The sequence below is a fragment of the Perna viridis genome, chromosome 11 (assembly GCF_037379345.1).
Source record: "Perna viridis isolate PV_CMFRI_1.1 ecotype Kerala chromosome 11, ASM3737934v1, whole genome shotgun sequence".
Lineage (NCBI taxonomy): Eukaryota > Metazoa > Mollusca > Bivalvia > Mytilida > Mytilidae > Perna > Perna viridis.
Genome location: NC_142455.1, coordinates 239,293 through 255,532, shown reverse-complemented (window position 1 = coordinate 255,532; position 16,240 = coordinate 239,293). Strand labels below are relative to the sequence as shown.

Sequence of the window (16,240 nt, the reverse complement as noted above, 5' to 3'; positions counted from 1 at the left end):
GCTGACTTACTTTAATACTTCTGGTACGACTAGCATTGTTTCTCACACGAACTGTGTTACGAATGGTACGTATTCCCTGCGTCACTCTTGCCTTCGCAGGTTGTAATCGACCTGTTCGTCCAAGAAAAACCAATACGACGACAACAACAATGATAATAAGAATGAAACCTGAAAAAATGTATCACGTTATTATAGCAAAACCTTATTTTCAAACCTATTAACCCCGTGCAGGTTCGGGTGTTAAAATAATAGGCCTACAGGTGCGCTAAGCTTGTCGTAAAAGGCGACTAAATAGTGCCGGGGGCTAGGGCGCTTTGCCCACAGAGCTTCTGGGATGTGTGCCCCAGGTGGTGGAATGGGGTACCCCTGGCGTGTTGCATGCTAGGATTGTCAGGCTATAATACGGAAAACCTGACCGCAAACCATAGTGGTGCACCGTGTTGGGAAAGATGCCACGTTCCTCGCACGTTAAAGAACCCTACTGTGGTATTCTCCCGGAGTAGGAACCATAGGGCTCCGCCACAGGAGGCTAAATTGCCCGATCCTACTCACCTCTCCCTATTTCCATTGGCAATTAAAATTTGTCGACCCCATTGTCCTTGTATCCCATCCCTTTTTCATTCCATCATCATTTCACGTTCATCGTCTGAATATAGCTGAAATATTGCTGCTCGGACGTTAAACCCCAACAAACACAAACATCAAACCTATTAATACGATATATAATTTTCTTTATACAGTCATGGTTATCACAAAACTGGATATTGGTTAAACATTACTCAATCAGTTGAAACATTTATAAACTAACCGATGATCTGCCAAAAATTATAGATCCCAAATGTTTTAACTCATAATTATGAACTATGCAAAGTTCGAACCACAGCTAAATTTAATTTCTTAAGTTTAAAGCTTTCTATTATTTTCTTACAAACCAAAATGGATTTAACAAGAACGACTTTGTAGATTACTACCTAAATGACGGCGATGTTATTCCTCCACCCTATATGTGACAAACTTCTGGACAACGAATAGAGTCCGATTTGATTAAAAAAAAAGTGAAATGCGGGTGCTCAGGCAGCTAGTTTAGCGCGCCAAAGCAAAGCATATTTAGTTAAATATTATTCGTCCACAAGGTAAAGTTCTTTTCCTCCAACCGCCCTGTTTTAGTCGTCAATATGATAGAAATGATGGATAGATGAATTAGTAAAGAAATATATAATGCAATTTAAACTCGATGCGTCATAACGAATGGGTCCCTGAACCCTTAAAAAATTAAATACAATGTATATTCAAAATGGACTAAAATATTCAGTGCATAGCATGATTATCAAAACAGTCTACCTGATATGGAATTTGTTCATCCTTTCATGCGGTAAGTACCACTATACATAGAAACATGAACAAACCCAGAAAGTTTTCATATCTCAAATGTAAAAACAACAACAATGTATACAGCTATTAAAGGTTACCTTCATTTTGTTCAATTACATACGACATACCGTCTATCCAATTTTTAATCAAATCAGGATCAATATGTGCCCCATTAATTAATTTTGAGTAACAATACCAAGTTGCACCTTCTTATATTTTGGCACTGGTGAATGCAGAAAAGGTGAAAGTACAAATGTACTGGAATAAATATTTCTAATAAAAGTATTGATCTCATGAAAACAAGAATTCAACTTTTTTTGCATATCACCATATATGGTGGTATACTTCAAATAAGTAGTTTTTTCTATGAGTATCTCAGACTATTCAAAACTTCAAAGATAATATACATGTAATAGTAATAGCGACAAAAATTACCTTACACCTTGGTATACAATTCATAATATCAATAACTTCATATAAAAGATTTTCATTTTTTTTACATGATAAATGGGCTTCCAATCACCATCAACCATGTCAAAATATGACTCTACATATTAACAATCCCTACCAACAGTACAAATATCTGGTATTCAAGAACAAAAGAAACCGTGGATTCACCATGAACCGACTTCGGCTCGAAATGAACACATAAGTATGAGGATTCATGATATCTACGAAAAAAATAAAATCAAATAAAAATACCATGAAAAATATATATATAATTGATGAATGTATATGCGGCGAACTCTAGTCTACATGATATATAAACAGACAAAATAGACCAAATAACGGAAATCGAATTGGTGGTTTTGATTTTCGACTTGACCGCCAAACCAGCATTTTTTTCGTTTCCGGTTTGTGAACTTTTGTTACAAATATAAATTGGGAGACCCAGAACCTATTGGGTCGAATTGCCAGAAACAGAATTGTTATACCTTGAAAAAAATATTTTCAGGCCATGCAAGTGGAGTTACATTATGTCTATTATAAGACTTTGGTCAAATTCATTCGACAATGGATACAAAAAGCCATAACGTGACCATGACTATGAAAACAAAATTTTCCCCACCAGACTCTTCAAAATTGCTCTCAGAACTGTTTTTTTCATCTTTTTGTCATCATCGAGTGTACCCAGCATATTGAGCAGCCTTTGATTAAATCTCTCACACTGACCTTTTCCTTTGCGTGATACAGGATCGTGGGATATTTCTGTATGCAAGCGAGGATACAAAGTTCCTAAATGACTTTGGATTCGAAATTCCTCATTTGGACACTATGGATCCTAGCTCGAAAAGAAAAATGTTGAAGTAAGTTTTCCCAATGGCTTTTGGCAGTTGTTTGTGCAGACTGATTTCTCGTAGGTACAGCTTGTGCGTTCCTCGTCAAGTGGTCCGTTATAACTAAAATATTCTCAAAACCACTTTTTGACTGTTCTAATGTAAGATATTAAATACGTATGATCTCAAGTGGTTGAGTTGAACTAATATTGGCTAATTCGGCAAACTTCCAAGATTTAGACACACTGGATATACAGTTAGGACACGTGGAAATGTTCTGCTCGACGTCATTGTCAACACCTGGCCAGAAATACCTTCACTTAAGGTACAATCAAGGTGCAATCCTCATCCTGATGCCCAACGTAATCATGAAGACCAACTAGAACAGTTTTACGATACGCACCTGGCAACACGAGATATCTCTTCATCATTGATACAAACATTCCGGGTGAAATTCCTTCCTGCAAACATAATACGTCCCAATCTCTCAGAAATCTTTTAACATCACCAGATTTTTGTGAAGTCTGATGTTTTGTCGGTCTGTGCCCAGACTTCAAAAGATATACGACTTTGTTTATTTTTGCATCGGTATTTTGCTCCCTTTTTATCTAAATGTCCTAAATCTGAAAAAAAACATGACAATTGGCTCATTTTCTACAAGCTGAACATCTTGGGAAAGTAATATACTTCCAATAACTGGTTGCCCTGATTGCGGAACAAATACCAAGTTGCATACGCCTTTTATGATGTTATTTGATGTATTTTTCAAACAATTCTGAAAAATTTCTATACATTTGCGTCCACATTCGTTATACCCGCTCCGTAAGTAAGGGCTAAATCATAATTGGATAAAGTAGCCACCATCCATGGCCGGTAGCATCAAGCTTTGCCTTGCTTAACACATATGTTAGTGGACTGTTTTCGAATCGTTTTGATTTTGAACTTACTACCAAATTGGTAAACCTGAAATTTATCCTTTATTACTAATTTTAAGGCCAAAAATTGTCTAAGTCAAAAAGTAATCAGCATATGCTAAAAAGGTGGGTTTGTAAAGCTTTCTATTATTGTTTCCATCGCCGTTTGTACCACGTCTTTTTAGTGGTGTGGTGCACGACTAATAAATTGTTCAATGGCTTCATTACAGCTGCATTATTCTTGCGACAAATATTTTTTTTTAATATGATGTAAATCCGATATATTTTCTGAGATGTATAACACTATTCATTTTCGGACAATAACCATAACATCCAAGTAAAAAATCACATTCCTCCCCTCTAACTTTTATACCATGATCCTTCAGACGCTTTAGTTCGAATCCAAGGAAAAAAGCAGTTTTCATCGATCAGACTCCGTAATTCCGCACTGCCGCAATAGGCTGATCTTTAGTCAAGTCGACTGAGGAATTCGGTCCGAGATAGGCAACTAATGGTCTACTCAATTCTCGGAATTCCATAACTGTCTTTTACGGTTAAGAAGCCAAAAGTGTATATAAAAATGAAGACCCCTATCCCGCTTACGAACCAAAAATACATTATTTCAAAAGGGTCTATTTGAACTTCGTATGCAACCAGCTTCAATCGTTTCACGTAGACGTTAACGAACTTCATCAAACATTGCAGGAGGTATACACCTGTAATGTTTCTTAAGTGTTTATTGTCTGTGAGCTCAATCTCATGCTTTATTAAATCAGTTTGACCTTTATCCCTTAGGAAATTCAGACTTATATGTAGTAATCTAAGTGTTAGTCTATCCTTGACATCTTTTTACAGGTTATCACTTAAGTGTCAAAACAAGAATCGGATGAATCAAAGGTATCCTGACTTTTCGATCCTAGATCTACATAGTCTATGACATTGGCCTCGCTTAAACTACACCATGTACTCCAGGGCTTAATCTTAATTAATTTAACAGTCATGATTTATATTATGACTTGGACTCTACAAACTTGACCTTTCATATTGATTGCACAAGGACAAATATATATTGCATCTGAATACTCATTTAATGTTCTCTGTAACTACAGATTTAACCTCAGAATATTGTGATCTTGCAATGTAAACCCGAAACCATCTTGACATTGGACTTAGTTTTACGACCCTTTTGTGGGGACACTTAACCTTTTCAACTGTGCGATCATGTCAAGAATCGACCACAAAAGACAATTTATCTGGAACATGACTCGATTCTTCTTCAGAACTACATAAAGGATAATATTTGATAATATTTGTGCCCACAATAACAGAAATATTGATATAATATTCCGTAGGCTTGACAACTAACAATCGTACAAACATTTCACTTTTTGAAATAAAATTCACCTTACCCTTAACTTCAACATATGAATGAAAAGGATTACCCCCCACCGTTGCAACATTCACTGTCAAAATTCACTATCTCACATTCAGATTTAAACGAATTCATTACACCACTAGATATTGTGGAAATCATTACGATACTATCTCAATCTAAGCCTTGAATTTGATACCATTCACAAAGTACACGTTAGCTGTACCAACCATTGTATCAACTAAACGTTTCTGTGTGAAATGAATAGCGGCTTTACCAAAAACCTTGGGACTTAATTGCCGGTAAGAAATTTTAAATATCTTTTTTTGTCCCTCAATAGGGATTTCTAGGGATTATATTACTTTGTGACCTTGTGATCCTGTTGACTTGGTTGGCCTTGACCCAGATCTTGACTCTTAATTTGGTAGCCCCTACCTCGATTATGACCGCGGTTTTGGCCTTGATAATTACTTCGATTCTGACCTTGATATTGACCACGATATTGACCTTGATACTGACCATTATTACTATTTCCTTAATATATTATATTCTCATATATAAAGACTTCACTGTTTTCAATAGCTCGTCAAATTTATCCGACTGAATCACAGTGCATTGCTGTTGGTCCTTGATATTCTAATCTGACTATGGGAATAATTTTATAAATTTTATAAATCTTATGTATTTGAAGATTATCATAATCCAAAACTGTGTCATATTTTTTATTTACTTGCAATTTTCAAAAAAGAATACCACAATTGAGACCAAAATTAAGATCTTAACATTTATTTTTAGCTGTTGGATTTATATGTCCTTTTCAACAATAGCTTTTATCAAGCTCTCGAGTTTCACTATTATCTTCCCCAGAAAATGTAGGGTGTAGTATAAGAATGTACATAAGTATCCGTTATATGTTTACTGTCAATCACTGGATTAACACGTTTAGGATTTACAGGAGTTGGGTCGACCTATTGCAGACCTGTATCAGATTTACCTTGACGTTTATATGGCTTAGGAATACTAGTTTTAAGATAGGACTGATTTTATTTATCATACTCTGCAGTTGTTACAACTTTGTACTCAGAATGAGGATTGATTAATTATCAACTAAATTTTCTCTGGATTCAAGTAGCTATGCCCCCCTCCCTTCGTTTGGGATTATGTTCCCAGCGGCGAACCCCATTAGAAGCCTTAATAGACAAATATATAAATGATGCATGGAAATAAATGAAATGAAACAAAATGAAAAATAAATACTGACCATATCATCAGTCTGATACAATTTACAAACTGACTTTAAATTAATATTTCAGACAAGAGCATAGCTTTGTTTTGAAATCTGTAACTTTTCAAGCCGTTCCAGAATTGTACGTTGTACCAGGACAGGAATAATGTTATGAGAACATCCAAATTGTTTGAGTTTGTTGGGTTGTTCTATAAGAAAATATTGGTTGGACAAAATCGACTTTAATTTCATTCTGAAAGTACATATTATGGTTCTGCATTTACAATTCTAAAATGCAAATAAATTCGACCAAAATCAATAAACTTTCCAAATGTTGCAGTGGAAATGATGGGTGTGGGTCTGCTAATGTATAAATATGGCAACTGCTTCACATTGGGCCATCTAAGGAAATATAATTTCATTCAAAAAGTACATATTATGACTCTGCATTTACAATTCTAAAATGCAAATAAATTCGAGCAAAATTAATAAACTCTCAAACAATAATGATATGAATAATTTGTAACCTAGGATATTAAAGAACATGCAATACATGTAACATGCATACTTTATATAAATATTGCCGCAAAGTAAACTATTTTTTGTTATTAAGAAATATGCCAATGTTCGAATCACAGCTAAATTCAATTTCCAAAGTTCAGAGTTTTCTATACAAAAGCGAGACGTTTTAGGCTAAATATACAAGAATACAATCTGTACATTAACTCTTCTAATAATAAACTTATACACCAAAATGAATTTAACAAATATTAATATTTAGATAACTCCCTGAGAGACGGCAATGTCACTGATACGCCATATATGTGATAAACTACTTGACAAAGAATAGTGTCCTATTCGATTTAAAAACCAATGTAGTGCGAGTGCTCAGGCAGTCAGTTAGTTTAGCGCGTAAGGCATATACCGTTAAATATAGTCTGTGGTAGTCGTCAATATGATAGAAGTAATGAATGAAGGGATGAATTGATAGAGGGACGGATCGATTGATGAATGAATGTATGAATGAAGGATTAAAGAAATGTATCATGCAAATCAAACCCGGTCACATCATAATTACTACTTGCTGATTACAATGGCCCAGATAATCCTTATTCACATCTGTGGTGACTTGTTCTACCTAACTAACAACTGTTTCTTCTTCCGAATTTGGCATGGAAAACATTTGTGATACGTACCTTAAGATAATCCAACAACTACAAAGGGTAAAAGCACAAGTCACTGTAGTTAGGTACCAGTAGTTAATCCTTCGACATCACAAGGGGACACTAGTCATTGTAGCTATGTACCTGCAGGTATCCACCGACAAAATCAACGGGTACCACACTAAATATTGTAGTTACGTAACTGCAGATAACCATCCAACATCACAATGGTGTTTATCACTTGTCAATACTTACTTCCAGATAATTCGTACAAAACCACCAGGGGGTTAAACTACTGGTCATTGTAGTTACACAGATAATCATACGACACTACCAGGCGGTAAACCGTTAGTCACTGTATCTACTTACCTTCAGATAATCCTCCGATACCACTAAAGGGTTACATGTAACCACTAGTCATTGTATTACGTACCTGCAGATAATCCTCCGATACCACTAAAGGGTTACATGTAACCACTAGTCATTGTATTACGTACCTGCAGATAATCCTCCGACACCACTAAAGGGTTACATGTAACCACTAGTCATTGTATTACGTACCTGCAGATAATCCTCCGACACCACCAGGAGGCAGTCCACTAGTTACTGCAATTAATTAAAGTCATCCTGTATAAACGTCCTGGTATGATCCAAATCATTTCACTTTTAAAACTAACGGTTTTACAAAGAGTCAAACTTATTATATTTTCGAAGAATTGTTTCAATTTTTTTAGATTATTCTGGGTACTTAATGCGATAATAGAAGAAACAGAATCGGACGACACAGTGTTCTCACAAGTATACTACAATTTTAAAGAGCGATGAATGCATGTACCTAGTACATACTTCAGCTATATTGACAAGCGCTACACATGTATCTGAATGAAGGTGCTTTTGTAAAAAGTGACATTATTTACAACACTTGACAATGTGACTTGGCACAATTTATACTTCTTTTCAAAAGGTCTATGCCCTGCCTCTACAAAAACGGCGTCCACCAATAACGGTGCCCCCGCAAATAAAGGTGTCTCTCTCCAAACTGTACAAATAATAAGTTGTTCTTCATATTATTATCAATCCAAACAAGTTTGTTTTTAATAATGAAGAAATTACACCCTAACAATGTTTTAATAACAAAAAAGTAAATAAACATTACTTACGTGGTTCAGTTGTCCTAAACTTCAAAATGGCTGGAGAACCACTCATAAGAAAGTTTGTATCGTTGCCGTACTTGGTGTATAGTTCAAACCAGTAATGGGTCGTCGCCGAAAGTCCTGTCAGGTCAAATGATGTGGCGTCCTTGTGAACCTTAAAGTCCTGTGATGTGTTGTCGGGTCGAAAGAGTCGAATCAAAATTCCAGCACGTTCATAGCAAGTAGGTGCCTGGATCCAACTGATACTTAATGACGTGTCAGTGGTGTCATGCACAGTAATATTTGAGGGGCTATAATCTATGAAAAAATATAAACTTGTAACAAAAACAAGACGGGATAAATTTCTCTTTTCTCAATACAAAACAAATCTGACAGGACTAAAGGGGAGGTGAATATTATCCAGGAACCTGTGGTCTCTTAATACATACACATTAAGAGAGAATGAAGAGTCATATAGTCAGAATTATTAAATCGCATTTAAAATTTGAAACTAAAACATAAGACAGATGAATTTCTTTTAGATATTCTAAACCATTTAAAGTATCAAATGATGTAAAAGATATTCAAGATTATGGGCTTTTTCAAAATTTAGCATATTGCAAAATTATAATCCCCCGATTAATCACAACACGTGTGTTCTTTCTTTTTCTTTTTCTTTGTTTGTAGTACACATTCCGATTCTATAGATGCACACTGTTTTCTACGATGTTAAATTAAACATTTACATTCCTATTTGTTAAGGTACTAACATTCTTGAATGCCATCAAATGCGTCAACCGTTCCAAGCTGAAATCAAATTCATATAATATGATGATCTGAGATTACTGTTACTTTGATCACATAATTTATTGGACGTTCACGTGATTTGCGCTAATTTTACATGTACATTTAATCAGAGTATATCTTGAGCAGTGAAGCAAATAGACTCGTAACATTCTTAGACGTATATATAATATTGATTTGTTGTGACATGTATTGTTAATTTGGTCTTCTATCCTAGATAAAAACACCTAGATGAGCTGTTCCTTACTAACATACATCGTGTCCTAAGTTACAACCCGTGATTTATCATACGAGGAGGGATGACCCGACCAGTGAAAGCTATATGTTATATAGCCTAGATGTCCAAGTGATGTAGTGCAGGCGGTGTTGCCAAAGATGTCACAGCGGTACGAGTTCGAGTCCCACGGAAGGAACAATCAAAAAATTGCCTCGCAAATTTGACAGTTCTAAAATCGATTTGATTTTTTCAGAACTTCTATGAATACGTTATCTTCCCTGTATTTGATCCGTTGGAGCAGTGTAGGGAAATGAGTGTGTATATGTTTATATATATATACAACTGACGCCTCGATAAAATATACTTAATGCAAGGGTATCTTATTTTATCTATATTATTAATTTAAATGTATCACACACCTTTAAATTGCGTGAACTTGATAACATTGCTGAGTTATATACTGTTATCTCAAGTTCGTGAGCCTCGTTTTTTACTCTGTCAATTGGAACTCTAAGCCAACAATTGTTCATCTCAAGAACCGTTTGCTCCTCGTAGCAGTGTTGATTGAGACAATAACAGTTTGACCCTGGGCAGCCTCCTCCCTAAATAAAATAAAAACAAATTGAATTTGGAAATGTATGTGTACAGACATTCTATATTGATATTTTAATACACACAAGTTTACACCTAATATACTTAGTGACTGTTAGTATATCAACACGTTTTTCTACACAAATATTTTCCTCGTATTTTTTATCATTATTTTTCTTTTTTACTTTTTCTTTCTTTTTTTTTAATTTCTGGTTTTTTATATTTCTAAAAGTCGTTAAAGCGAACATTTGTATGTGTTTATCTGTTAGGGTATCGGCGTATTTTATGTAACGTTAATCAAAACGTGATTTATCCTTTTTTAAGACAAATTTTCAGTAATGACCAACACATATAGATGTAAAATACAAAAAAAAATACCAGTTTTATATATTGTAAATTTTCGGTACACGTGTTTCAAGGATTACCTCTCATCAGCAGCATTAAAATCAAATATGTAGGAAGATCATAATCAAAATATTAGTTGTATACAAGAAGTACTCATAATCAAATCTATCGATAGAGGAAGCCAAATCCATCACCGAATGGTTCTACCATATGCAATGTAAGGAACAAAGCCTCGGTGTTTTACGTATTTTTATTTTTTTATTTGGAATACTGCAAGATTTCCTAATGCATCCATTGGTTTTTTATTTATTTCCCTTTTAAAAAAAGATATCGTGATAAATCATCTGCCAATTATCAGTTGTGCTTTAGTCATTATTTACTGGTAATTGTATCTCTATCAAAACCTTTCTGTGGTTATGACACTAACATGTCTTATTGACGAGTGTGACTAGATCATGTATTGTACTAGACAACTGCGTCTCTTTTATGTACAAAATCTACCGACAATTGTGACCGTACCATGTACGATACGTGCTGTGAATTGTAACCGTATCATTTTTGATACAATTTGACAATTGTGACTCGATCATGTAATATACTTACCGACAATTGCCTCCGTGTTATGTAAAATACCTACCAAAAATTACGACCGTATCATATATGATACTTACTGTAGATTGAGTCCGTACCATGTTTTATATTTTATAACGGTTGAGGTCATATTTTTTATCATACTTACCTGGTTTGTGGTCTTAAAGCAATGGTTCGTAATAGATATCGCTTATATTGTATTTACGTTCAGATACCCTGCTGTGTTTCCCGATACCTCCAAAGGTTTTCTTTTCGATATAGCAATCAAGGTCTACAACATGTGCTTATGTCCACACTATCGATTAACTTTCGAGGAAATATCAATCGGTTATATAAAAAAACTGTATTTATAGCCTAGTTGGCCGAGTGGTCTAGAACGTTGGACTAAACGCAGGCATTCGAATCCCGCTGAGAAAGTCACCAAATTCGCCCTCGCATCGATTCCAGAGTTTGGATGACTTAACACTTGTATATAATATATATGTATACGCATCCTTGCATCAACATCATATGTTGATCCTAGTCGAGTATGACACATGTCTATATAGTAATGTTTCTATGTAAATTATTAGGTGTTGTTGTACCTGTATTTCGATTCATATTTTCTACTGTCTTACCCGATACCATCAGAAACACTATCCTGTTATAATCATCTGCTAATGTTCACACTCTAGACCTACTTTCGAAGATTTATTACTCGGTTAATGAAAGCCATATATTTATATATATTAGTTGCCACAGTAATCTAGAGCGTTGGATTTAATGCAGGCGTCGTTGTTGCCAAAGTTGTTAAAGTAGAGAAGGGGTTCAAATCGAGGGAGCGACCACATTTGCATCACAAACTTGCAGCCTCGCATCGATTCAAGATTTTCCAATAATTTATATATCAAAATATTAATTTATTCAATTTCACTCTCTTACAGATTACACAGCATATTATACTCACTGGTGATAATGACTTTACCATTTTTTTTTGTCATTCATTTCTTCTCATGGGATTATAAAATAACTCATTATGATTGTGCTTGTACCATTCCTTACTAACGATAGTAACCACAATAACAACTTACAAATAATTTTTACTACAAAACAACTTATAGATGATTCTGGTAGCAGTAATAACTTACCGATGATTCTGACAGCAGTAACAAGTTACCGATGATTTTTCTGTAATTGCGGTTGCATTATTAGAACTATTTCAATTTTTAACGGTAAATTAGATATGACATTACTTACTGGTGATTTTGGATGTATCGTGAAGTCATGTTGTGATTTGATCTCTCCAGTATCGCTTACAATGAATTTGAAGGAAACTTTACTAATACCACTATCTCTATCTTCACCACTAACCATTATTCTGAATCAAACGTAATTTAAGATACATGTTAGTTAAGAGGTTGTCCATGTTAAAATTGCGCAGATTCTGTGATATGTTTGACGCAGGGTAAATTTTATCCAACTGGATATTTTGTTCCAATGTAATGCATTTAGATGTGTTTGTCCACTAGTATAAGATTTGTTTTAATCGACAATGAATGGATCAGACACTGACTTTAAATCTTCCTAACGAAACAAACACGTTTTGTTCAAATGAAAGGCTATCTCCGTTTCTTAATGTATGAATTTCAATGCTTTCTTTGTTATTTATTTCTCTAATCGTTGAAGGCAATCAAAAACAAACACTCAACGTTGAAAAAGGATGCATTGCTGGTATGAAATGTGCGACTTTTTTAAAACTAAATTTGTCCTGTGCCTCCCACTGCCTGATTTTTGCATTGACTCCCCTTTAGTGTATATGACGTTCTTTTTCAAAATTTAGAATATTTATTAATTTATGTTTATCAAATATCCTGTGTGATCAATGTTAATCGATTTCAGAAGTGACACAAAAATATATGATATTCACATATTCAATTTACTATTCGCTTAAGACCGACATATATAAATAAACGTTTTCACAATAAGAAATTAATAGGACATGGGAATGAAGTCGTGTAAAACAATTATAGTAGACACGTACTGGATACATTTAATACGATTTAATAACGTTTAATAGGAATGATTTCAATTGTTTTACTTACCTGCTAGAAAAGGGATACTTTCCGTCATCAACATTCTTCTGTACAGCGTTCGATGTATCGTACACAAGGGGCGGAGTGTTATCAAAGCCTATGACAACAGAGTCTACATTGGTATTCCCCATGATGTCGTGAGCTCTAACCCATATCTTGCGGAAATCTCCGTCCTTAATAGTTTCTCCTGTAAGTCTTTTAGTTTTTTTTGGTTCTTGTAGAGGGATGATTTCCCATCCGCTTGGTGGAACGCTTGAAGTGACCGTGCCATAATTAAACTCAAACTTTACGATGGAGTTGACGTTTGGAATGGCTGCAACTGTTCTGTTTCCCTCGTTGTCATCAAACTGAGGATCAATTTTCTTATAATCTATCCTGTCGATATCGTCACTGAGTCGCGGCTCGTAAGACTGGATCTTTGCCAAGAAGTGTCCATTTTCATGTATTTGATTGATGAAATGATCTTTCCATGATATCTCTAATGTGATTGTATCGCTTGGATTACTTCCGGAATTCGGCGTCGTCTGCCACTTATAGTTGGACTCGTTATTAGCGGAAATGACGTACAATGGAAATTCTGACCTTGTTGTTATATTAGAAGTCTTATCATAAATAGCTATTCTCCTGGCGTACCGGGAGTTATTGGCCATATCAACCACCTCTAAAATTGTCGAATATACACCAGGTACTTTAGGTTCATAGACAGGACGGTTGCTGTTACCTGAATCCTGACTGGTAATATAATCTGGGACTGGGTTGATATTTCTTCTAATATTAGGTTCCCTCAAAACGTCATAATCATGACTGTACTCCATTTTCCAAACTTCAAAGGAATATCTGACGATACCTGATAAGTGGTCTGTCCACCCAAACCAGCTAGGTTTCAAGGATTCCTGAAATGACCAACAATTAGATAATAAGTATGATATTCAGGAATCGTTGATTAGATCAACAAGCACCTTTATGTTTGTATTGTTTTTACAGTTCGTCAACTTTATCATGTAAAATGGTTTTTCATACGGTTTCATTTCAATACTAAAGTACTTCCATCGTGGCATTTATGTCATTGAAACGATTAAACCTGAGGTCCCCGAGGATATTCACCAACACGGTTGTCAGACTTGTCTGACCCCGAAATATATCATTATTTTATCTACCCTATTTATGAAATCTTGCAGTATTCCAAATTTAAAAATATATAAAACACTGAGGCTTCATTCCTTGCAATGCATATGGTAGAACCTTTTGATGATGGATTTGGCTTCCTCGTTCGATAGTTTTGGTTTTAAATACTTCTTGTATACAGCTAATATTTTGATTAAGATCTTCCTAAAAAATTGATTTAAATGTGCTGTTGAGATATTACTCCTTGAAATACGTGTACATCATATCGAAACTTATAATATATAAAACTGGTATTTTTTTTTTTTTTTTTTGTAATTAGCTACGTTGTAGTATGATTTTAAGCATTTGACACGAAGTTTAATAATTGTTTGGTCCCTAAAGTAATGAATAAGCACCGACAAATTTATGCCTTTTCAAGTTTGTGTTTAATTAGAATATGACAACTATCATTAAACGTTTTACTTTGATATTAGATTTCGAAGTAAATCCGATTTATTGAACGTTTTGGTAAACAAAATGTTTTAAAAAAACATCTACATATAAACACCTTTGTTATATCCTTTTCAAGTTTAAACGGTGGTTGGTTACCGAGACATGAACTACTCTCGCTGCAGTGTATCGGAGCATCTCGGTCAAACCGGAACTCCATGGTGCTTTTTGATTTAATACCTTGATAAGTTTCTGAGCTATACAGGTTATTAGTGTTTGTGTCTATCAGTTCTCTGTAACCGCCGGTTTTAACTGTGTAAGTTAGAACGTACCTGTAATGACATTGAAATATAACATCGTGCTACGCAGTACTAAATGTTAATCATCATCCTACCGCCAGACTTGGAACACACAAGAACTGCAGAAGTAAATCGGAATGTCGACTTTCATGATATTTATATAGTAACTAAACATCCTTCAAATTATGATTCGTGATGATGTGAATTTATATGTAGGAGATTACAGAACGGACTGGTGGATAGACATAATAATGGATACTCCACAATATCGTCTTGATTTTCAAAGAGTAATCAATGGAACCAAGGTTCTAATAGATACCAAAAGAATGTGACAAAGATAAGAAAGGAAAAATAGACAAACACAACAAAGGATATTAAATGACCAAAATAACAGGTACAATTCAAAAAGGTAAATGAGCAACTCCACTGGGCTAGCTGAACTGGTAGCGGAAGCATCCTCTACTTATTTAAAAGCACCTGCCGAGTAGCTCATAAAAATCAAGACTTGAGGGTACAAAAGATGAAAGGAAAATTATGACACGTTGACAAAATCAATTCTCATGGTGCTGATTGTTACAGTGTAACGATCAACGAGTATACGATGACAAGCATAAAACTTTTAAAGTGATGACTTCAATCTTGTAACCCTGTTCCAAAACCCTAATTGTAAGAAGTCTATCGCGAAACAAAAAGTCTTTGGCATAACGTATGAGTTGTGATATGAAAACTCCATACGCAGGTGTAGAAGGGTTCTTGCCTCAGATAAAATGAAAGTTGACAGCACTGAATGAAACATCATCGCGTTTGTCGTATTGTTTGGTCAGTTGTTTTCCATTACCATCCTTCAACATGTGTAGGCCAAGGTATGAGGACGAATTCATTGTGTCTGTAGTACCTTTTATCTATCCACAACACTGGACAAAAAATTCCTGGATTTTCAAAGCATGTTCTTCGGTAATTTTGGAAGATGATTTGGAATCTTTTTTTACAAAGGATTAGGAATTTCTACCAAGTACTACATATCTGTATTTAAATATATTTGTGTAACCTTTTATCGATATGTGTACTTCCCAAAATTGTTTTGTCATATAGCTTTCTTAATAACTGATACCTATCCCCGGAATCAACTTGAAATAGATTTGTTCCATTCGTCAGTCGACATTGAAATGTGTCGTCTGCAATCGGTGCTGTGTCACTAAGTCCTTCACAGATAAATGTATCACGATTCACAAGTTCTTCTTTCCTCTCTGTTATGAAAACAATAGGGTTTCCTATTATGAATCATTAAATAAATACATTTTGTCTTTTTTAC

General features: G+C 34.8%; 1 protein-coding gene across 1 annotated transcript in view; it reads right to left on the bottom strand.

Annotated features, from left to right (window-relative positions):
- LOC148602226 (uncharacterized) overlaps positions 1–16,240 on the bottom strand; it is a 37,709-nt gene that overhangs the window by 8,041 nt on the left and 13,428 nt on the right. Inside the window, exons 7-15 of the mRNA XM_088553735.1 lie at positions 16,040–16,175; positions 14,748–14,961; positions 13,085–13,968; positions 12,240–12,360; positions 9,896–10,078; positions 9,226–9,262; positions 8,483–8,773; positions 7,884–7,928; positions 11–168 (exon numbers count right to left, since the gene is read on the bottom strand). Of these exons, the coding sequence (XP_088409861.1) occupies positions 11–168; positions 7,884–7,928; positions 8,483–8,773; positions 9,226–9,262; positions 9,896–10,078; positions 12,240–12,360; positions 13,085–13,968; positions 14,748–14,961; positions 16,040–16,175 (2,069 nt within the window). The remainder of the gene's footprint in view (positions 1–10; positions 169–7,883; positions 7,929–8,482; positions 8,774–9,225; positions 9,263–9,895; positions 10,079–12,239; positions 12,361–13,084; positions 13,969–14,747; positions 14,962–16,039; positions 16,176–16,240) is intronic.